This window comes from Syzygium oleosum, unplaced genomic scaffold (genome assembly GCF_021117445.2).
Source record: "Syzygium oleosum isolate NSW1041296 unplaced genomic scaffold, Sole_v2.1 Sole_v2.12, whole genome shotgun sequence".
Lineage (NCBI taxonomy): Eukaryota > Viridiplantae > Streptophyta > Magnoliopsida > Myrtales > Myrtaceae > Syzygium > Syzygium oleosum.
The window spans coordinates 6,226,711-6,249,948 of NW_026607496.1; the positions used below are offsets into that span (position 1 = coordinate 6,226,711).

Sequence of the window (23,238 nt, forward strand, 5' to 3'; positions counted from 1 at the left end):
ACAATGAGAGCGGAAAAGGCGGCGAAAATGATCCATAGGTCCCTGGCAACCAATTCCAACATCCTGGTCAGCGCACGCCACACCGTGAACGGTTTTGCCAGTATCTTCAGCTCTCTCCCCCCATACTCGTCTTCTCGCTGCCAACAACACCACTGCCTAGCTCCCTCTCTCTCGCGCAGTCCAGTTTCACCATGTCTTGATTCATGACTTTGATCGACTTTGACTTTATTGTTGCAAAAATAATTCCTTAAAAATTATTGGGGAAATATTACTTGGGAAGAACAATAAAGTCAGACTTTGAGGCGTGATAACATTTTCTTTAAGGAATCATTTACCCCACAAAGTTACTAATGGTCACCAGCAAAAATCCTCCAGGATACAACAAAGTCTTGACGAGAATACCAAATAGCAATTCTGGTACTTATTCAGGATCTCTCAAGAGAAACAATTGAAAACAATGGTTATATATATTTTGGAAGAAACGAAAATGGTAGTTCTACATAATGAACAAAAACGTTAGAAAATTATATACGTTGAACAAACACAACCTTTCAAATGTGAAGAAAGTTATATCCGAACAGATACGACCTTCCAAAGGTTATAAGAACACCTAATAACCGTTCTACAGAAAATAAAAATTCGAAATTAAATAATAATGAAAATAATCATAACTCTTTTGTGAACAGTCATACTGTTTCAATAGGACAAAATAGTTTTTTTTATTATAATTTCGAATTTTGACAAATAAAAAATAATGATAATTTATTAGTGTCAAATTTGGTCCACATGCGCACGCACATCTTTTCGATGTGGGACAAGGTAACTCTTAGTTTGTTACAAATAAACTACCAATAGTAACATCTACAAATGACCTCGTATTGATTATACGGTTTCCTTTCTCTAGTGTCAGGTCATTACCATAGAGGACGGGTAAAGTGTGCGGGCATCGGGTCTGTATTCAAACATGCAGAATTCGAGCTGTCTCAAGACGTGTCATTGATGTACCTGAAGCAGATTTTGCTTGTGATTGATCTACCTGATGTTTCAACAAACATTTTATGAAATATGAAAAGAGTCCAACTAAAATTGCTCTCTTGTGCATAGAAATGGTGCAGTAGTTGGTTAATATGAACTTAATGCGCATCTCGGCGGAGCGCAGGCAAAACAACCTTCCGGATCAGACCACGTTACCAAACTGATCATGAACTAGAAGTTTCACGTGGAATGTGTCTTTTAGTTAACTTTATGTTATTTGATTAAGATAAATAAGTGAAGCTCATCATCTTGAGATGGTGAAGGAGTTATTTCAATATTTGTTGTGCTTGGAGTAGTCAGGAAATAATGAAACCGTGCATCGGTTGTTCACCAGAGGCAGCCAAATTGGGACCCCGATGTGTAAGGTTTTTATTTTGAGCAAGTAAGACTGAGACTGGTAATTTTTTTAGAGTGATTCCTAATTTCAATTAAAAAAGTAACTTTTTGCTAGTTTGTCCGTGTGGTTATTAACTTTTTACTTGAAAAAATCAAGTTTGGGACCAAGTTTTTGCCTAGTTATAACTTCTAATGATTACCGTCTCTAAAAAATATTTGAAAAGCTCATTATGTATGATTTGACGTGACAAAATATTTAAGAAGTCTAAAGGATTTCGTGACAAATAAAAGTGAAAATGTGATGATTTCAAAACTAGCAATTACGAAGTTTTCTCAAATGGGTCATTAAGTTAATTTGTAATCGGATGGATGGAAATTTCTTTAATGAAACATGAACATTCTATTGCAAATCAACACAAATCTGCCGCCACCATCAACCACACTGGTTATTCATAAAGCATACAAAACTCAAAGCATACAGACACCGTGGTTTATTTGAATAATTTCAGATATGATCAACTTGTCCCTCCTCTCTCCTCAATCCTCTGTTTTGCCATGCCTAGATCTCGCCATCCCAGAGGTCCTCAAGAGTCTTGTACGGACTCTTAGTCTCATGGACGAAATCGGCTCCCCAGATTAGTCTCACGTGCACGACGATCGCAAATGCAAAGTTTAACGAAATCAAGAATCGGAGAGTTACACGAAGAGAAAGCTCGGAGTAATCAGTAGTTTTTGACAAAAGACCAAAACAGGGCTTGATCAAAATGACAAGGACATGAAGACGGATAGCTGCTGATGAATATTTTGCCTGCGGAATCACGGAAAACTTGGCGAGCAAGTCGTCAGGGATAGACCAGTCAAAGACGTCGAAGTTCTCTTTGATTCGTTTTTCGGTGGTGCTTTTCGGGAGCACGCAATGACCCATCTGAAGACCCCACCTCAGAGCAGCCTGTGCAGTGTCTTTCCCAACTTTTCCGCGACCGTGGTCAGCATGGGTGTTTCAGGAGGTTGCTCTTGAGCCACAGTGTGCCTGGAGATCCCAACGGGAAACAACCCTGAAAGTTTTATCCGACAATGAATCAAGATTTGATGACATTCTAAATTACTCTTACCACAAACATTAAGTAGAACGCCATGCGAATGCTATAGGTTTATTTGTCCTAGATGACATGATTTAACTGAAGATATTAAGCGAGAAGAAGTCTAGTTGAATCCAACTCGAAGAGAGGTGAACGCTTTTGGATTTGCAAAATTCGTGCAGCTTCTTCTGCTGCCACATAGGGTGACATTCCACCTGATTGACGGCCGGAGGCATGAGCGCAATCTCCAACAGATCCGCCAACTTCTTGGTGGAGAAATTGCTGACTCCGATGGCCCGTGCCTTGCTGGAATCATAGCGTGCTTCCATTGCCCTCCATGTGCTTGGTATGTCAGGTTGCTCAAATTCCTTGGGTCCCTTCTTCATCCGTACTGGCCAGTGAATCTTTACAGTTGAAAAGCATAAATCAGTTACTTAAATACGAAACATTCTATATGTGGAAGAAAAGTTGAAACAAGAAAATGATCTTCTACCTGATATCAAAATAGTTGTTCAGGGTATCATATTCTTGCGCTATAAATATATGCAAACACAAGTCGATTGGTATTAAATTTGAACATAATTGCTAGGAAAGGAAGCTAGGCTAGAACACATCACTAAGAACGAAATTATCAGATCACAGTATACTAACGAGGTGCAAATCTGCATAGTCAAGCTGCAAATCCCGCAAAGTTCTTTTGAAAGCCAGCGATGGTGCATGATCGGTAATCCAGACAAGAATTGTTCAGGAAGATTAGCTAAGTTTAGATTTAGATGTGTTGAGGAAAACTCCTATTAATTTTGAAGTTGACAAAACCTTCTATGTTATTGTAAATCTGATACTTATTCTGAACTATTCCAGGTCTGTATATTCTGGAAGCTCAGAAGAAAGTTATTCAGACTTTACAATCTGTCAAGTATATTTCTGAAGACCCACATAATCGCAGTTCTGAGATTCAGAAGCAGAAGTTATTCAGATGCAGATGCAGAAGTTATTCAGATGCAGATGCAGACGAAGAAATTATTCAGACGAAGAAATTCGTCAGACGCAGAAGAAATTATTCAGACGCAGAAATTCTTCAGACGCAGACGCAGGAGTTCTTCTGATGCAGACGCAGAATATCTTCAGACGCAGAATTCAGAACGTAACACAACAGCTAGTGATCTGGCATGGATTTCACAGACGGAATGTTCTGATTGTCTCAATCTGAATCAAACTGATTGACAATCAAACATCATGACAAGAATGCATTACAACGGACAAAGTTCTACTTATGGAAACCAAGATTCTGATTGTATGGGCGACCAGAATCAGCGGGATTCAGAATCTGTCAACCAACGGCTACTCAATCCTTACTATACAAATCTGTCCAAGGTAAAGATTGGAAGATGATCCTCTGAAAGCTGTCCAACGGCTAGTTTGGAAGCAGAGGAGTATTTAAGGAGATCAACGAGCAGCAGAAGGGAGTACAGAATCAAGAATCAACAAGTCCAAAGTCTGAGCTTAATCCAATCATTTTTCTCTTGTCATTCTGAGCCAAATATTAAGATCTTGAGGAACACTTTGTAAGAGTGATTGTGTGAGATAGAGAGTCCTATCATACACAAGAGTGTAAACACTCAGAAGTTGTAACTCCTCTTGATTACATAGTGAAATCCAGCCAGTAGGCTGTAAGCGTGGGAGAGTGGACATAGGCTTGCTATAAGCCGAACCACTATAAACTTGTGTGCGATTCTCTATCCCTTATCTCTTACTTTACATTCTCGCACATCAAGAGCACATCTATATAATCTGTCTTGAATCTGAATTTTATTCGAGACTCTTCGTGATTTATTTTGTTTCCGCATAAATTACTAAAAATTGTTTTAGATCACCTATTCACCCCCTCTAGGTGATCCTTGCTAGCTACATCAATTGGTATCAGAGCGGGTTGCTCGGTTATTGAAGTGTTTTACTTCTGAGCTAACGATCTATATGGCTAGCTATGGTGCTCCAGGGCTCATTGAAGGACAGAGCAACAACAGACCACCATATTTCGATGGCAAGGAATATAGTGTCTGGAAGAATAAGATGAAGGCATTCATAAAGTCAATTGACCACATGCAATGGGATGTCATCATCAGAGGTGTCAATCCAAAGTCTTCTGATTCAAAAGAAAAGGCAGATGCAAGCAAAGCAGCAGATCCTCCATTATCTCAAACTGAGATATCCAAAAGAGAAACCTTAGACTCCAAAGCTATTTATTCTCTTTATTGTGCCTTATCACCTATTGAATATAAAAAAATTGCTGCTTGTGAATCAGCTAAGGAAATCTGGGATACTCTTCTTATTACTTATGAAGGAACAGATCGAGCCAAGGAAACTCAAATTAATCTTCTGCTTGGTCAATATGAATCTTTCAAAATGAAGCCTGGAGAATCAATTGCTGATTTATATGACAGGTTTACTGATATAGTAAACGGTCTTGCTTATCAAGGACAACCGAGTTCCAGATGCACTGAAAGTCAACAAACTTCTGAGAGGACTGACAAATCAGTGGGACAACATCAAAACATCTCTTCGAGAGACACAAAGGATCAAGCCTCTATCAGTGAATGAGTTAATTGGAACTCTTCAATCATATGAGACTGAGAAACGAAATGAGGAGATTGAATCCAAAGGTAATAAATCAATTGCGTTGAAGACTAACATTGATTCTGATGCAGATTCTGAAGATGAAGACGTTGATGATGAAGAACTAGCTCTATTTATAAAGAAGTATAAGAAAATGAAGATCAAAGGAAGAAACCTCAGGGGAAAGAAGCCTTTTGAAAAGAAGAAATCTTTCGATGAGACAGAAAGATCGAAGGATGTTATATGCTTTCACTGTAAGAAACGTGGACATTTCAAGCCAAATTGTCCACTTCTGAAAAAGAAGACCAAGTTTGAGAAAGCAAAGAAGGCCTTAAAAGCAGAAACCTGGAGTGACACGTAATGTGAAGACAAGTGATGAAGATTTTCGTCTAATGGCTAAGTCGACTCGCACTTATTCGATTCCGATCCCAAAGTGGAAATTGAGGTAAAACATTCTGACATGCCTATTGAGGTATCAAATTACATTGATGAATTATGCTTTGAATTCAAGACTGCTCTTAAATGCATCTCTTCTTTGAAAAAGGAAAATTCATCACTGAGGCAACAGGATGTTTCACAAAAAGAAAAAATCGATTTCCTTCAAAAAGAATTTCATCAAGTCAAGGAAAGTCGAGATTTTCTTTCCAAAGAAAATGCAGTTTTGAAAAAGCAAGTTTCAGAAATTACTTCCAAATTTTCAAAGGGATCAGAAACCTTGAAGCATATCCTTTCTATCCAAATTCCTTACTACAACAAATCTGGTCTCGGATTTGTGAAGGAAAGTGATAGCTTGATTGATTTTCCAAAGGTCAAGGAGAGATTAAAACAAAGACCTCCTCGACAAGCTTATAAAAATCATTTCAAAAGGAATTTTGTAAAACCTGTTGGTCGAAGTGCACTCAAATGCTCAAAATGTAGAGATCCACAACATTTTGAGAATGAATGTCCTAAGGTCTGGAGACCTGTTAGAAGAGATTTTGTTAAGACAGCCTATACTAATGTTCAAGGACCCAAACAAATTTGGGTACCAAAGAAAACTTGAGATGCTGTGTTCTTTGCAGGTTACCACAAAAAGAAAAAGGAAGTGGTACCTAGACAGTGGATGCTCTAGACATATGACAGGAGATCCAAGTATATTCGTTGATCTACACAATCTGAATGGTGGAAAAGTATCCTTTGGAGGAAATACCAAAGGAAAAATCGTTGGCAAAGGAACAGTTGAAATTGGAGGACTTACAATCAATGATGTCTCGTTGGTAAAAGGACTCAACTACAACTTGATAAGCATAAGCCAACTATGTGACACAGGTTTCAGAATCAACTTTCAAGAAGATACATGCTCAGGGACAAGCAAAGATTCTTCTCAAACATTTACGGGAGAAGACATGGCAATATCTATCTTCTAGATGTCAATCCAAAATCCACTCATTGCTTGATCTCAATCAAAGAGGATGAAGATCTATGGCATAGAAGACTGGGCATATCAAGATGAAACAAATCTCAAAGATCTCAAACAAGAAACCGGTTCGAGGTCTACCGATTTGAAATACAAGAAAACAGAGTTATGCAATGCCTGCACTCTAGGAAAACAAGTAAGAAGTTCTTTCAAGTCTATACATCATGTTTCCACTGATCGTGCTTTGCAGCTTCTTCATATGGACCTATTTGGACCAACCAGAACACAAAGTATTGGTGGTAAGAAATATTGTTTAGTCATTGTTGATGACTTCACAAGATTTACTTGGGTGTTCTTTCTTGCTCATAAAAATGAAGCATTTTCATATTTTTCAAAATTTGCAAAAAGAGTTCAGAATGAAATGGGCTATTCCATTTCCTGCATTAAAACTGATCATGGGGGAGAATTTGAAAATCAAAGTTTTTCAGATTTTTGTGAGGAAAATGGCTTTCAACACAATTTTTCTACTCCTTACACACCAGAACAAAATGGTGTTGTGGAAAGGAAAAATCGCTCTTTGCAAGAAATGGCAAGAACTTTGCTGATTGAAAGCAAAATTCCTTTTTATTTCTGGGCAGATGCAGTTTTTTACAGCATGCTATATCATTAACAGAGCTTTTCTCAGACCCATTCTTGAGAAAACCCCCTATGAGCTTTACAAAGGTAGAAAGCCCAACATTTCATATTTTAGAGTGTTTGGTTGTAAATGCTATATCCTGAAAAATCCAAATGACCGCACTGGAAAGTTTGATGAGAAAGCAGATGAAGGATTTTTCCTTGGATACTCAACTTCAAGTAAAGCATACAGAGTCTACAACAAGAACTCTCAGACTGTTGAAGAATCAATGAATGTGAGGTTTGAAGAAAACATTCAGACTCACAGAGATGAATCTGAACCATCTCCCAATATTCAAGAATCATCAGAAGCATCAGAAGGCAAAGAAGATATAATACAGACTCAAACAGAAAGTTCAGAGTCTGCAGAATTTCAGAAGGAAAAATATGACAAAAACTGGAAACATAAATCCAGTCATCCGAAGAACCTCGTTATTGGAGAAATAGAAGATGGTATCAAGACAAGATCCAAACACAAAGAGAACATCAGCAACTTGGCTTTGATATCAGAAATAGAGCCAAAAGAAGTTGGTGAAGCTTTATCAGATGAAAGCTGGATCGATGCTATGCAGGAGGAACTTCAGCAGTTCAGAATCAATAAAGTATGGGAGCTTGTGCCAAGACCCAAAAATCATCCAGTAATTGGAACAAAATGGGTATTCAGAAACAAACTGGATGACAAAGGGAAAGTTACAAGAAACAAAGCAAGACTGGTTGCAAAAGGCTATTCTCAAGAAGAAGGCATAGACTATGATGAAACATATGCACCAGTTGCAAGGTTAGAAGCCATTCGGCTACTACTAGCTTATGCTTGTTTCCATAACTTTAAATTATTTCAGATGGACGTGAAAAGTGCCTTTCTGAATGGATATATCAAAGAAGAAGTATATGTGGAACAACCACCTGGTTTCGAAGAACCAAGAAAGAGTGATCATGTCTACGACTCAAGAAGGCTCTTTACGATTCGAAACAAGCACCAAGAGCTTGGTATGAAAGGTTAAGTAACTTCCTTTCGCAAAATGGTTTTACCAAAGGTAAAGTTGATACAACTTTATTTGTTAAGAAAAAGGGTAAGGATTTCTTAATTGTTCAAATTTATGTTGATGATATAATCTTTGGATCTTCTAACGAATTGCTATGCAAGGAATTCTCAAAGAATATGCAGAATGAATTCGAGATGAGTATGATGGGAGAATTATCATTCTTTCTTGGCCTTCAAGTGAAACAAACCAAAGATGGTACATTCATTTGCCAAGAGAAGTATGCAAAGGAGATTATCAAGAAATTTGGATTACAGAATTGCAAGAAGACAGACATTCCCATGTCTCTTTCATCCAAACTGGACAAAGATGAAAATGGTAAAAAGGTTGATCAGAAGGTATATAGAAGCATGATAGGCTCTTTATTATATCTAACTGCATCTAGACCTGACATTCTTTTTAGTGTCTGTATGTATGCAAGATTTCAATCAGACCCAAGGGAATCTCATTTCTCTGCAGTAAAAAGAATAATCAAATACATTGGAACATATCCAATGTTAGGTCTTTGGTATTCCAAAGATTCAGATTTTACTCTTACTGGATATTCTGATGCTGATTTAGCTGGATGTAAAGTGGACAGGAAAAGTACTTCCGGTACATGTCATCACAGAAGAGTCTGAATAAAATTCAGATTCAAGACAGATTATATAGACTGTGCTCTTGATGTGCAGAATGTAAAGTAAGAGATAAGGGATAGAGAATCTGCACACAAGTTTATAGTGGTTCGGCTTATAGCAAGCCTACGTCCACTCTCCCACGCTTGACCCTACCGGGTTGGATTTCACTATGTAATCAAGAGGAGTTACAACTTCGAGTGTTTACACTCTTGTGTATGATAGGACTCTCTATCTCACACAATCACTCTTACAAAGTGTTCCTCAAGATCTTAATATTTGGCTCAGAATGACAAGAGAAAAATGATTGGATTAAGCTCAGACTTTGGACTTGTTGATTCTTGATTCTGTACTCTCTTCTGCTGCTCGTTGATCTCCTTAAATATTCCTCGCTTCCAAACTAGCCGTTGGACGGCTTTAGAGGATCATCTTCCAATCTTTACCTTGGACAGATTTGTATAGTAAGGATTGAGTAGCCGTTGGTTGTGATTCGAATCCCCGATTCGGTCGCCCATACAATCGAATCTTGGTTTCCATAAGTAGAACTTTGTCCGTTGTAATGCATTCTTGTCATGATGTTTGATTGTCAATCGGTTTGATTGATTGAGACAATCGAACATTCCTTCCGTGAAATCCATGCCGGATCACTAGCCGTTGTGTTACGTTCGAATTCGCGTCAAGATATTCAGCCCGCATCGAAGAACTCCTGCTCGCCTCAAGAATTTCTGCGTCGAATAATTTCTTCTGCGTCGACGAATTTCTTCATCTCGAATAATTTCTTCGTCTCGATCTCGCATCTCGAATAATCTCGCATCCGCATCGCATCGAATAACTCTCAGATCGCATCTCGAATAACTGCTTGAATCTCGGAAGGCTGCGATTATGTGGGTCTTGGAAATATACTTGACTGATTGTAAAGTCGAATAACTTTCTACGAGCTTCCGAATATACGGACCTGGAATAGTTCGGAATAAGTATCGATTTACAATAACATAGAAGGTTTTGTCAACTTCAAAATTAATAGGAGTTTTCCTCAACAATCTCCCCCTTTTTGATGGTGACAAAACTTTCTTTGCAGATTGAATTATTTTAAACATATTAAGCTCAATAAACACAGATTGAAATAGCAAACTCTGTTGATATCTGTGTCTTTCTTCCTTTGAGAATAACCTGTAAATCTGCAATATGATTTCTCCCCCTTTTTGTCATCAACAAAAAGAATAGTAATAGATAGAATAATGCATTGATATTAAGTAATCAATCAGTCTAACAATAAGTATGAGAAATATTACAGACCAATTGAAAAAAATAGAGAGAAATGTTGAAAAACAGGCTATTTTTTAGGAGTACGAATCAGTTGAAAATTTTCCAATATTGAGACAGCCTCCTCAATCTTCGAACCGCATTGACCTATGGCTTTATCCATGCTTGGATGAGCACATAGCAATGGCTCCTTCTAATTCCGCTTTGTCTCTGTCTTGCCGCTTGAAGTTGTTGAGCCTTGGTGTTTTCCTCAACAATTTTTCGTAGGTTCGCAAATTTTGCTCTAGAGCGACCTGCTTGTCCTTTATCTCGAGCGAGAATCGAAAGGATGTTCGATTTTCGAATGCGACCTTGGTCATTAGCTTTTTCGTGATCGATTGTACCACTGCAGTGATTCGGTGGAATCTCCCCGAGCAGTGATTGTTCTTCGATAACATGCTCTTCATGAATTGGTTCGAAACATTTGAACCGGTTCGGGAACATGTTACAGTTCTGCGATGTGACCGATTCAAAGTGTCTTTTACGCTTCATCATTTTCATCATGCGGAAGAGTTTTTCTTTTCTTTTCGTACACTTTGATTGGGGTTGGAGAATCGGTTTGCTTGCTTCTTTGAACTAGTTCTTTTCCTTTGCTCCTTTTCTTTCGAACTTTCTTGCCAATGATTTGGCCTCGATGTTGAGCCTCTTTCCTTTTTACTATGTCCCTGATATCTTCAAATTTCTTCATTTTGGAGAGCATTTTTTCTCCAACAAACATAAGGGGAAGCATAGTTTCTCGCAACTCACCAGGAATAGATAAATTGAGATACATGAAGATACGAGTGATCAAAGCTCCATATGGCAGATGACCCTTATCTTTCTGCAATGCTCTGTACATATGGAATATTATGAGGTGAGGAAGAGAGAAGGATTGACCTGTCAAGATAGCCCAAATGAGCTTGATCTCTGATTTCGAAAGGTCAGTTTTTGAGGCATCCTTTGGCTTTAAACAGTTGATGATGATCTTATGCAGGATCACCGATCGTCTTGATAAGTCAGAATAGGAGAGATGTCTTTTTGATCCTTGAGCAAAATTTGGATTTTTCAGAAACTAGCTGAGAAGCCTCTTCAAGACTTACTTCGCCAATGGTGTAAAAGTGGAGTGTGTGGCTCCAATTATCCTTGCCAACTCATGCGCCTTTAAATCAACTTTCTTGTCACCAATAGTAAACTGTAACCAGTTTGGTGACAGAATTGAAAGATTCGAATAAAAGTAGGCAGTCAATTCAGCATAAGTGTTGGCAGATTGAAGGCAAAATTCATAAACCCCTAGTTTTTCAAACAGGTTCTGTACAGAAATTCCAGCCTTCTCCAAATACTCGAAATCCACGGTTCTATTGTTCATTACTCCTCTATCAAGTAATGCACTGTAATACATCGATGCGCGGTGCTTCCGAATAAGCCTCCTGTTCCAGGCAAGCCAGATGCTATTCCAACTTTCATCTCAAAATTCTCAAAAAATCGTGCATCATCATCCGGAACAACAAATTTTGACGCACTAGATGTCTTAGGGCTTACATGAACCGATTTCTTTTCAGATGGAGTTGAAGCTTCTCCAACTTTTTCTTTGCCCTTTCTGGAAGAAGTTTCTTGTGGAGTAGTGCTGGTTGGAACTTGCCCTGATTTAGTGCAGTATTCAGAATAGATTTTCGCAAGGTGAGTTTCAGAGCGAAGATTGTTGTCTTTCAGACAAGCACGAAGAGCTGACTCAGAGGCATTATTCCTTTTCAGCCTTTGATAATTCTCCCACACACGTTTAATGTTTATGAACCGAAAATCGTTTTACCAGGACGATTTCGGTGGAGACGAACGCCGAGGGTTGACGCTTGAAGGGTTGACATGATGATCGGATTCCGAGTCCGAAACTTCTAAAAATTCCGCCGGCTGCGGTAGATTTTGAGTCTTGATTAAGAATACGAGAAGATCTTCTGTGGGCCACCATCTTGACCGGCATTATGATCACCTTTGAAGACGAAAGTTTCGATCTTTTGGAAGAAGAAGAGGAGAGTCTCTGTATATCGGAAGGTTTTTGAGAGAAAAAGATCGTACTGGTAGGGTTTGGAAAAAGAGAAGGACGGGCTTAAAAAGGAAGTTGATAACCTTTTGGAAGGAGAAAAGTACTTTTAGAAATTAAGAGATATCCCAAAACAAGTAGGAAGAAAATATTCTCTCTAAAACTTAACCAAACATATCAATATATTAGACAGATTTTAGCAGATAAAGTAGAATGCATACCTGATTTGCTTCCAAGTATAACGAATTATACAAGTATCCTGCCAAAAATGTCAATTTTATACCCGCCAAAATTTGAATAAGGAACGTACCTGTTTTCGTGAGTCTGAAAAATGTTCAGATTGAGAATACTTGAGTCTGAACAATTTCCTGTCTATCAAAACACTTCAAGAAAATGGATAAGTAATGCACAGTTTTTCTCTGATAAATTCAAATGAAGATTTATCAAGAGGTTTTGTAAATATATCAGCTAATTGATTCTTAGAATCAATAAATTGAATATTTACATCACCATTTTGAACATGATCTCGAATAAAGTGATGCTTGATTTCAATATGCTTAGCACGAGAATGAAGAATTGGGTTCTTTGTCAAATTTTGGCGGGTATAAAATTGACATTTTTGGCAGGATACTTGTATAATTCGTTATACTTAGAAGCAAATCAGGTATGCATTCTACTTTATCTGCTAAAATCTGTCTAATATATTGATATGTTTGGTTAAGTTTTAGAGAGAATATTTTCTTCCTACTTGTTTTGGGATATCTCTTAATTTCTAAAAGTACTTTTCTCCTTCCAAAAGGTTATCAACTTCCTTTTTAAGCCCGTCCTTCTCTTTTTCCAAACCCTACCAAGACGATCTTTTCTCTCAAAAACCTTCCGATATACGTAGACTCTCCTCTTCTTCTTCCAAAAGATCGAAACTTTCGTCTTCAAAGGTGATCATAATGCCTGGTCAAGATGGTGGCCCACGTAAGATCTTCTCGTATTCTTAATCAAGACTCAAAATCTACCGCAATGCGGAATTTTTAGAAGTTTCGGACTTAATCCGATCATCATGTCAACCCTTCAAGCGCCAACCCTCGCGTTCGTCTCCACCGAAATCGTCCGGTAAAACCGATTTTCGGCTCATAAACATTAAACGTGTGTGGGAGAATTATCAAAGGCTGAAAAGGAATAATGCCTCCGAGTCGCCTCTTCGTGCTTGTCCGAAAGACAACAATCTTCGCTCCGAAACTCACCTTGCGAAAATCTATTCCGAATACCGCACTAAATCGTGGCAAGTTCCAACCAAAGACTACTCCACAAGAAACTTCTTCCGTAAAGGGCAAAGAAAAAGTTGGAGAAGCTTCAACTCCATCCGAAAAGAAATCGGTTCATGTAAGCCCTAAGACATCTAGTGCGCCAAAATTTGTTGTTCCGGATGATGATGCACGATTTTTTGAGAATTTTGAGATGAAAGTTGGAATAGCATCTCGGCTTGCCCGGAACAGAGGCTTATTCAAGAATCGCGCATCGATGTATTACAGCCGTTACTTGATAGAGGAGTAATGAACAATAGAACTGTGGATTTCGAGTATTTGGAGAAGGCTGGAATTTCTCGTACGTAACCCGTTTGAAAAACTAGGGGTTTATGAATTTTGCCTTCAATCCGCCAACACTTATGCCGAATTGATCGCCTACTTTTATTCGAATCTTTCAATTCCGTCACCAAACCGGTTACGCTTTACTATTGGTGACAAGAAAGTTGATTTAAAGGCGCATGAGTTGGCAAGGATAATTGGAGCCACACACTCCACTTTTACACCATTGGCAAAGTCTTGAAGAGGCTTCGCCTAGTTTCGAAAATCCAAATTTTGCTCAAGGATCAAAAAGACATCTCTCCTATTCTGACTTATCAAGACGATCGGTGATCCTGCATAAGATCATCATCAACCTGTTTAAAGCCAAAGGATGCCTCAAAACCGACCTTTCGAAATCGTAGATCAAGCTCATTTGGGCTATCTTGACAGTCAATCCTTCTCTCTTCCTCACCTCATAATATTCCATATGTACAGAGCATTGCGTAAAGATAAGGGTCATCTCGCCATATGGAGCTTTGATCACTCGTATCTTCATGTATCTCAATTTATCTATTCCTGGTGAGTTGCGAGAAACTATGCTTCCCCTTATGTTTGTTGGAGAAAAAATGCTCTCCAAAATGAAGAAATTTGAAGATATCAGGGACATAGTAAAAAGGAAAGAGGCTCAACAAATGAGGCCAAATCAGTTGGCAAGAAAGTTCGAAAGAAAAGGAGCAAAGGAAAAGAACTAGTTCAAGAAGCAAGCAAACCGATTCTCCAACCCCAATCAAAGTGTACAGTAAAGAAAAGAAAACTCTTCGCATGATGAAAATGATGAAGCAGTATAAAGACACTTTGAATCAGTCACATCGCAGAACTGTAACATGTTCCCGAACTGGGCCCAAATGTTTCGTAACCAATTCATGAAGAGCATGTTATCAAGAACAATCACCTGCTCGGGGGAGATTCCACCGTAATCACCGCAGTGGTACAATCGCCCGAAAAAGCTAATGACCAAGGTCGCATTCAAAATCGAACATCCTTTCGATTCTCGCTCGAGATAAAGGACAAGCGGTCGCTTCTAGAGCAAAATTTGCGAACCTACGTAAAATTGTTGAGGAAAACACCAAGGCTCAACAACTTCAAGCAAAGCAGCAGACAAAGCGGAATTAGAAGGAGCCATTGCTATGTGCTCATCCAGCATGGATAAAGCCATAGGTCAATGCAGTTCGAAGATTGAGGAGGCTGTCTCAATATTGGAAAATTTTCAACTCGATTCGTACTCCTAAAAAATAGCCTGTTTTTCAACATTTCTCTCTATTTTTTCAATTGGTCCGTAATATTTCTCATACTTATTGTTAGACTCGATTGATTACTTAATATCAATGCATTATTCTATCTATTACTATTCTTTTGTTGATGACAAAAAGGGGGAGAAATCATATTGCGATTTACAGTGTTATTCTCAAAGGAAGAAAGACACGTATATCAACGAGTTTGCTATTTCAATCTGTGTTTATTGAGCTTAATATGTTTAAAATAATTCATCTCGCAAAGAAAGTTTTGTCACCATCAAAAAGGGGGAGATTGTTGAGGAAAACTCCTATTAATTTTGAAGTTGACAAAACCTTTCTATGTTATTGTAAATCGATACTTATTCGAACTATTCCAGTCCGTATATTCCGGAAGCTCGTAAGAAAGTTATTCGACTTTACAATCTGTCAAGTATATTTCAAGACCCACATAATCGCAGCTTCCGAGATTCAAGCGTAGTTATTCGATGCAGATGCAGCACGAAGAAATTATTCAGACGAAGAAATTCGTCGACGCAGAAGAAATTATTCGACGCAGAAATTCTTCGACGCAGCACGCAGGAGTTCTTCTCGATGCGCACGCGAATATCTTCGCACGTGAATTCGTAACGTAACACAACAGCTAGTGATCTGGCATGGATTTCACAGACGGAATGTTCTGATTGTCTCAATCTGAATCAAACTGATTGACAATCAAACATCATGACAAGAATGCATTACAACGGACAAAGTTCTACTTATAGAAACCAAGATTCGATTGTATGGGCGAATTAATCACGGGATTGGACCTGTCAACCAACGGCTACTCAATCCTTACTATACAAATCTGTCCAAGGTAAAGATTGGAAGATGATCCTCTGAAAGCTGTCCAACGGCTAGTTTGGAAGCAGAGGAGTATTTAAGGAGATCAACGAGCAGCAGAAGGGAGTACAGAATCAAGAATCAACAAGTCCAAAGTCTGAGCTTAATCCAATCATTTTTCTCTTGTCATTCTGAGCCAAATATTAAGATCTTGAGGAACACTTTGTAAGAGTGATTGTGTGAGATAGAGAGTCCTATCATACACAAGAGTGTAAACACTCAGAAGTTGTAACTCCTCTTGATTACATAGTGAAATCCAGCCAGTAGGCTGTAAGCGTGGGAGAGTGGACGTAGGCTGCTATATGTCGAACCACTATAAACTTGTGTGCAGATTCTCTATCCCTTATCTCTTACTTTACATTCTCGCACATCAAGAGCACAGCCTATATAATCTGTCTTGAATCTGAATTTTATTCAGACTCTTCCGTGATTTATTTTGTTTCCGCATAAATTACTAAAAATTGTTTTAGATCACCTATTCACCCCCCTCTAGGTGATCCTTGCTAGCTACATCAAGATGAAATAAGAACAAAAAAGACCGAGAACGACAAAGAGAATCCTTATGCCTTGGGAGAAAGTCCTTGAATGCATATACCAGTAGGCGGCTTACCAGAGTTCGGAGGTAATGAACAAATCCTCCCATTTAACCACGCCGTCTTCGAACAATTTCTTCAAAGCAACTCCAATCTACAGACAAAAATGTGTAAATAATCATCAAAAGAAACTTCAATTATCCAGATAAAGAAAGTCCATCCTAGTAACATGTTTAAGGAACCATGAAAAAACAATGGTGAAACTGCAAAGCAACAAGCAGAGGAAGGGAATGAAGATCAATCCGGCTACAAAACCAACTGAACGAAAAGAAAATCTGCTATCACGTTAAGCTTAACAAGAGCATAGAATACTGCAATTCACATGACTAGGGAAGAATTGAAATCCGCTCATGAAAAGAAAGAGAGTGACAATCTGAGTCGAACAAGAAAAATGGAGAATCAGTGACAATTTGAAATACCTCTGCTTCGTTTCCATTAAGCTGCGCACAATCGATATGCTGGTATCCGTGCTGCATTACTACACAAAAAGAACAAAAAGGTTATCAAGAATCAATTGAACTCATAAAAAGCAACCATATCGCAATCTAACTACAATTAAGACGTAATAAAACGCAAGAATAATGTGCTAATGTGAAAAGCTAGAACACAGATTTACACGCAATACTGCACACGGATTTATATGTCAACCTGCACTCTCCCCCAGACACTTTGGATATCAATAGTGGGAACCCCTCACATAGTACAGTGAAGAAAACACCCTGAAACATTGTATTAAAACAAGACTTCAAAGGGAGAACCTTGATAGCCATCTCTACGGCATTGCCCACAAGCCCCGGATCACCCTGCCATGTCCCCAGTCCTACTGAAGGGATTTTCGCTCCTGTGTTCAGCTCGAAGTATCTGATTTCCTTCCCCATTTTTCTTTCCCTCTTTTCGTTAAGGGCTTTTCTTCTTGAAAAACGAAGAAGAAGCAACTACGAAGGAAACCCACTTACAGAACTCGACTCAGCGGATCGCGAAACCAAAACCCATTGACAATTGAAAGAGAAACTGAAGAACAATGACAGCAACAATACTACTCTTTTAGGGGATAACAATGGCGTACTCCTTTTATAGTGGAAAGGAACTGGATAATCTGTGATTGCTTTCTAGTCAGTCTTCGCGTGGACGCCAAGTGACCGCCAGATAACTCGAAACTTCTAAGCTGGTCGGTCTTGACATGTGATTAGCACGATGAAATAACTTGTATTCAATTCTTGGTGGTGACTTGTGAATGGAATACGCAGACGAAATTATCTCCGGTGGTCTACTCCAATGGTGATCTTTCGAGAAAAACTGTCGGAGTTAACTCAGACCCGTGGAAGCCTCCGCATCAGTGGGAACGTGAATTCTGTATTTTCATTCGGCCCACCTAGCTTCACTTAATTTAGGGAAAATGACAAAAATAGTCTATGAACTTTGACCCAACATATAATGTTGTCTCTGAACTTTTAAATTGTTCAATGAGGTCAATGAACTATTGATAAATGTTAAATACAGTCATTCCTTTTACTCAAATGACAAATTAGATGTTATTTGATGATGTAGATAATAATCTGTTGCATTAGATGTTTAGCTATGATGGTGAACAAACGGCCCCACTTTAGGGCTCAGTTTGAAATTTTTTGCCTTTTTTTTTTAGTCAGAATAGCCTAACTTCATTAATAACGGCTTTCAAATATACAAGGTGTAGGCATCATTAAATTAGATACTCCAAAGGGCTTGAACATAAGATCTAACAACTAGAGAGCCAAAAAAAAACAGGGGCTTTCGTGACCCAATCAGCATCCCTATTGGCTTCACGGGTACAGAAGCAGAAGGTCAAGTTGCTAAAATGCTGAAGGTGTACTTTGCAAATGCCAATCGACTCTTGCACCCCACAAAAGCTATATAAACTCTTTCCCGGTCAAAACTCTTAACCACAGTGAAGTTTATCAGAAGCAAGCAGAGTTTCTCGTCCTTTCTCGACTTCAAGAATTCAAGAGCTTCAATGCATGCTATGGTTTCTGCCATAGTCACCGGAGAACCTCTCGCTGTTTTAGCTAGATCATCAGCGATTACCGTTTGAAAGTTCCAGCAGACAATCGAAATAGCCCCTGTGCAGTTACCCTCTATGAAGACTGGGTGGATATTGACTTGCAGAGTCCCCATGAGAGTGGTTGATTAGTAGGAAAAGTGCTTTATTAGTAGGAAGTAAACTGAATTCACAGATACAAACTCAATTATCCGTAATTGACTTTGTTACGCGCAATACATTATTTATCAGAACCAGTCGAATCTGTGCAAAGTTCATGCTGGGAGCAAGACAACTAAGTTATATGGTGGAAAATTAGCTAAACATAAAGTGCGTAAAATCAATGAAATCAGCTCGTAGACTGAAAGGGACAGAGGAACTGGCGTGCTGGACTCTCAAGTAGCGTAAGGTACTTGGTAATTCAATTTGACGAGGCAGAGAGTTTCATGAACATGGACATTTCACATTGCAAATCAACACAAACAGCAACAAGACAACAAATACAACACATTTTATCTAGCACACAGAACTAGGATTATTTGAACTGACTTCAGACATAAACTGGATGAAATGACCAACTTCCATACGTTTGCACACTCCTCTTTACTTTAAATCTTTCCATGCTTAGATCTCCCCATCCCAGAATTCCTCCACGCTCTTGTATGGGCTGAGAGTCTCATGGACAAAAACTGTCGCCCTAAGCAGCCTTGCCTGCACGCCCAATCATAAGCAAAAGAAGTAACAAAATTAAGGATTGGAGCATCGCATCGAAAGCCCGAGAGTAAATAGTTTCAATGGAAACAGAAATGCATGGCATAATCAAACGGACAAGGAGGGAGTTAATGTAGTATATTCACCTGTTCAATCTCGGAAAACTTGGCAAACAAATCATCTGGTATAGACCAGTCGAAAACGTCGAAATTCTCTATGATTCTTTTCTCATTAGTGCTTTTGGGGAGCACACTGTGACCCATCTGAAGACCCCACCTTAGAGCAACCTGTGCTGGACTCTTTCCCAACTTCTCTGCCACCATGGTCACCACCAGCTGCTTGAGCACCTCACTTTTGATGAAGGCCGAGCCGGGCGATCCCAAAGGCGAGAAACCCTGAAACAACAGATCCAACAAGGAATCAAGATATGCATAGTAACATCCTAATTTGCGCATACTTCAGTCAACTCAGAGCAACACTCATTTTGCTATGTGCCATGTATACTGGCAGAAACTTATCCATTGATGAATTGGCTCCTACATTGACGCTTCAGATTAATCTTATGACCAACATTTAACAGATCGCATTTATGTACCATAATCTAACTCAAGTAATACAGAAGAATAAAAAAGGTGGAGTTGAATCCTTCTCACAGTCAAGTGAATTCCTTTGGATTTGCAAAATTCATGTAGCTTCTTCTGTTGCCACGAAGGATGACATTCCACCTGAACAACAGCAGGAGGTACACGTGCAATCTCCAACAGATCTGCCAACTTCTTGGTGGAGAAATTGCAGACTCCAATGGCCCGTGCCTTACCTGAATCATATAGTGCTTCCATTGCCCTCCATGTGCTCGGTATGTCATGTTGCTCGATGTTTTCAGGGTTAAATCCCACCGATCCCTTCTTCATCCGTACCGGCCAGTGCATCTTAACAGTGATGAAACCATATAGTGTGTGGATAAGAGTCGATGACACTTACAAATACTTAAGTACACGAAAATTAGTCAGAACCGAACAAAGGGAAGTTAAGAGTGCATTGCGCTGACAAGACCGAGACAAAACTATCAGCATGTACTTACGAGGTACAAATCTACATAGTCAAGCTGCAAGTCGCTCAAAGTTCTTTCCATAGCCACCGGCACATCCTCTGGGGCGTGATCAGTATTCCTAGAGAAAAAAAAATCCGCAAATATCGCCAGTGAGTTCAGACAAAAAACATACAAGAAGTATCCCATTGCTTGTCTATGAGGTTTTGATAGGCTTCATATTCATGTAGTCTTCCTGAATCTATCAGTTCTACTTTTTGGATCGGTTCTACTTTTTGGATCGGACTTTCTAACGCAAGAGAACAAACAATACAAATATAATGTGGAAGGTCTCAAGCCTTACAGGTAGTCCTAGAATACATTCATGTGTAACAAGTGGTGATTCTTGTAAGTGTGGAGATACATCAACCAGTTTGCAGAACAGCTTTACCAGAGTTTGGAAGTGATAAACAAATCCTCCCGTTTAACCACGCGCTCTTCTAACAATTTCTTGAAAACCGCTCCAATCTGCAGCAAAATTCAGTAATTAAAGTAGAGCTCATAAATACAGATAGAGGAAAATCATGCGAACTTTGCTCTTGAATAGACGACTGGTAATCTCTAAAAAGAGTTATTAAATATGAGGGATTGCTAACTAAGGTAAACAATTTCGACCAAAAAGTACTAAGGTAAACAAAAATTAGTAACTTTAAAAAATTTCTAAATTAAAAAATAAAAATTAAACATCGGTAAGTAACTTAACTCGGACTTGGTGACTAAAAACCAATCGGTAATTTAATTTGACAAAAGTTGATAAATCACTCTATTGGCAGGGAAAATTATCCAATTGGTCATAAACATATTGTATGGATGTCAATTCAGTCCTCAGCTTTTCAATTTTGTCAATTTAGTCTTAAAACATTTAAATGAAATTTTAAAGTAGTCCTTCCAGTCAATTTTTGTTGGAATCGTTGACGTGGCGGTGTGCAAGGAAAATTAGCCAGAAGGACTACATTGAAATTTCAAGCAAAGGTTTAGGACTAAATAGGGAAAAATTAAAGTTTAAAACTAAATTGGCATCCTTACAGTAGATTTAGGATTGATTGGACAATTTTCCCTTGGTCGGCAATTTCTTACGAGAGTTCGTAGTTTAAAGAGTTGATATGTTATGCAAACAAAAATTGGTAAGTTAGTAAAAAATTTACTAATTCGCAAACTATAAAAATAAAATTGGTAATTTGATAAAATTGTTGATAAATTACCAACAAGTTACTTGAAAAAATCACCAGTCTTTTTTTTTTTACCAACAATTTTTTGATACTTACCAACTTTTTATTAAATTTTACCAACACCGAAAAAAAAAATCCGTCTTTTTGGGGGATTGAACAATAGAATCTACATGATCATGATGGTCTCTTCCCTTCAATTGATCGGCGTAGCGCGATGAGTTTCAACATTGTAGCTAGAACTAAAGGAGTCATACAAACTCGTTGAAAGTGAAAACAGCCTGCCAAACTTTCAAAGGGAAATAAATAAGCATGCAAATAACACCCGTCGATCTTTTTTATTTTTTATTAACTTAAGGGCACGACCGTGATTGGCCGGTTATCTAGAGGGACATTAGTATAGCAATCCATTGTCATGACCCCCACTTATATTTGAGTTCCCATGGCCCTAAAAGTCGAATAGGTGACCCATATAAATCAGATAAGGGAAATATAGCAAATTGAACATACAATCTTCCTTTGAGAAGATTAAAGCAACATGAGGCACTCATGATAATTCATGAGGTCCATACACTGTGTTATCTTTTGGAACATGGAAAAAAGAACTTCTGAAACTTCGGAGAGAGAGTAATTGAACAGCCAAATGGAGCATCGCCAACCAAATAAAATGTAACAAGAAAATCTGCTAAGGAGCAGATCGAAACAAGAGCAAAGAAACTGCATTTCACATGACAATGGAGTAAAAAATCAAAATCTATACATGCCCAGAAAAGTAGTGACGGTGAAAGTAAGAAAATTAGAGATACAAAGACAATATCAGATACCTCTGCTTCGTTCGCATAAACTTGTGCACAATCGATATGCCTGTATCCATGCTACATTACCACATGAAAAAAGCAAGAGGGTAGTAAGAGACAAATTAACTAGTAACAAACTGGCACTTGCAAATTCAAATGAGATCCGACACAGTTGAGAAAGACAGGATATTATAAACTCAGAAGCAAAGATCAAGAAGGATAACCCGAATGGCGATGTTGACAGCACTGCCCACAAGCCCAGGATCAGACTGCCATGTCCCCAATCCCACTGAAGGGATTTTAGCTCCTGTGTTCAGCTCAAAATATCTGATCGCATTGGCCATTTTCTGGGTTTCTTACTCGTTAAAAACAGAGGTCCAAGCAAGTTCAGGAAAGCAAAAGAAGACTAGACTCGCTCAACTCAGCGGAGTGCGGAACAAAAGCCAGTTCGAAATTGAACGAGAACAGTGAGTGACAGCTACAGTAGCCTCTTCGTACAGAACGAAATGGAAAGATCTCGTCGCTACTATAGAAACGTGTGGATACTAGTGAATTCGCCTTGTGTTTCGATAAGGATGATCTAGCAACAGGTCTCGATCATTTGACTGAGTTGATCAAGTGTTACGAAGTGGTGGAGATAGTGAACAGGAGAAGAAAATATCTGGAGCCTATAATTGACAGATCTTTAGTGGTCGGTCGATCCAGTGAAAAGGAAAAGCTGGGGGACCACACTGGGTGGGACAAAGTTGACGACTTTAGGGGCACCCATGGTAATTATTATATTTCTGTCCAGAATTAATTTTCAGTTCTCGGAAATAGACTTGGAACAGAAACCTGTTTGGTAACGCAATTCCATTTTTCTATTTCTGGGATAAGTTTTTGTTCCAGAACTGGTTCTAGACAAAACATCAGAATAAAAAAAAAAGTAGGTTTTCTATTTATAGACAAGAAATGAAAATCATTTATAAAAGAACATATCTTCTCTCTTCAAAACACATCTCTTCCTAAATTTGACATATGTCTGATCTAGTCA

At 38.6% G+C, this 23,238-nt stretch overlaps 1 protein-coding gene and 1 pseudogene across 2 annotated transcripts; both read right to left on the reverse strand.

Annotated features, from left to right (window-relative positions):
- Window positions 1-1,930: 1,930 nt before the first annotated feature.
- LOC115672333 (NADPH-dependent aldo-keto reductase, chloroplastic-like) lies at window positions 1,931-17,436 on the reverse strand (annotated as a pseudogene).
- Window positions 17,437-18,844: 1,408 nt separating this feature from the next.
- Window positions 18,845-22,831, reverse strand: LOC115672332 (NADPH-dependent aldo-keto reductase, chloroplastic-like). 2 transcript variants are annotated; one of them, XM_056316816.1, is made up of 7 exons: window positions 22,430-22,795; window positions 22,233-22,283; window positions 20,634-20,710; window positions 20,237-20,324; window positions 19,809-20,084; window positions 19,302-19,550; window positions 18,845-19,155 (listed from the first exon to the last, which is right to left on the reverse strand). In XM_056316816.1, exons 1-7 carry the CDS (start codon window positions 22,547-22,549, stop codon window positions 19,069-19,071), a joined length of 948 nt encoding a protein of 315 aa, XP_056172791.1. In that variant the 5' UTR covers window positions 22,550-22,795; the 3' UTR covers window positions 18,845-19,068. The 2 variants fall into 2 exon arrangements, with proteins under 2 accessions (XP_056172791.1, XP_056172792.1); XM_056316817.1 differs by lacking the exon at window positions 19,809-20,084 and having other exon boundaries at window positions 22,430-22,831.
- Between the last annotated feature and the right edge of the window lie 407 nt (window positions 22,832-23,238).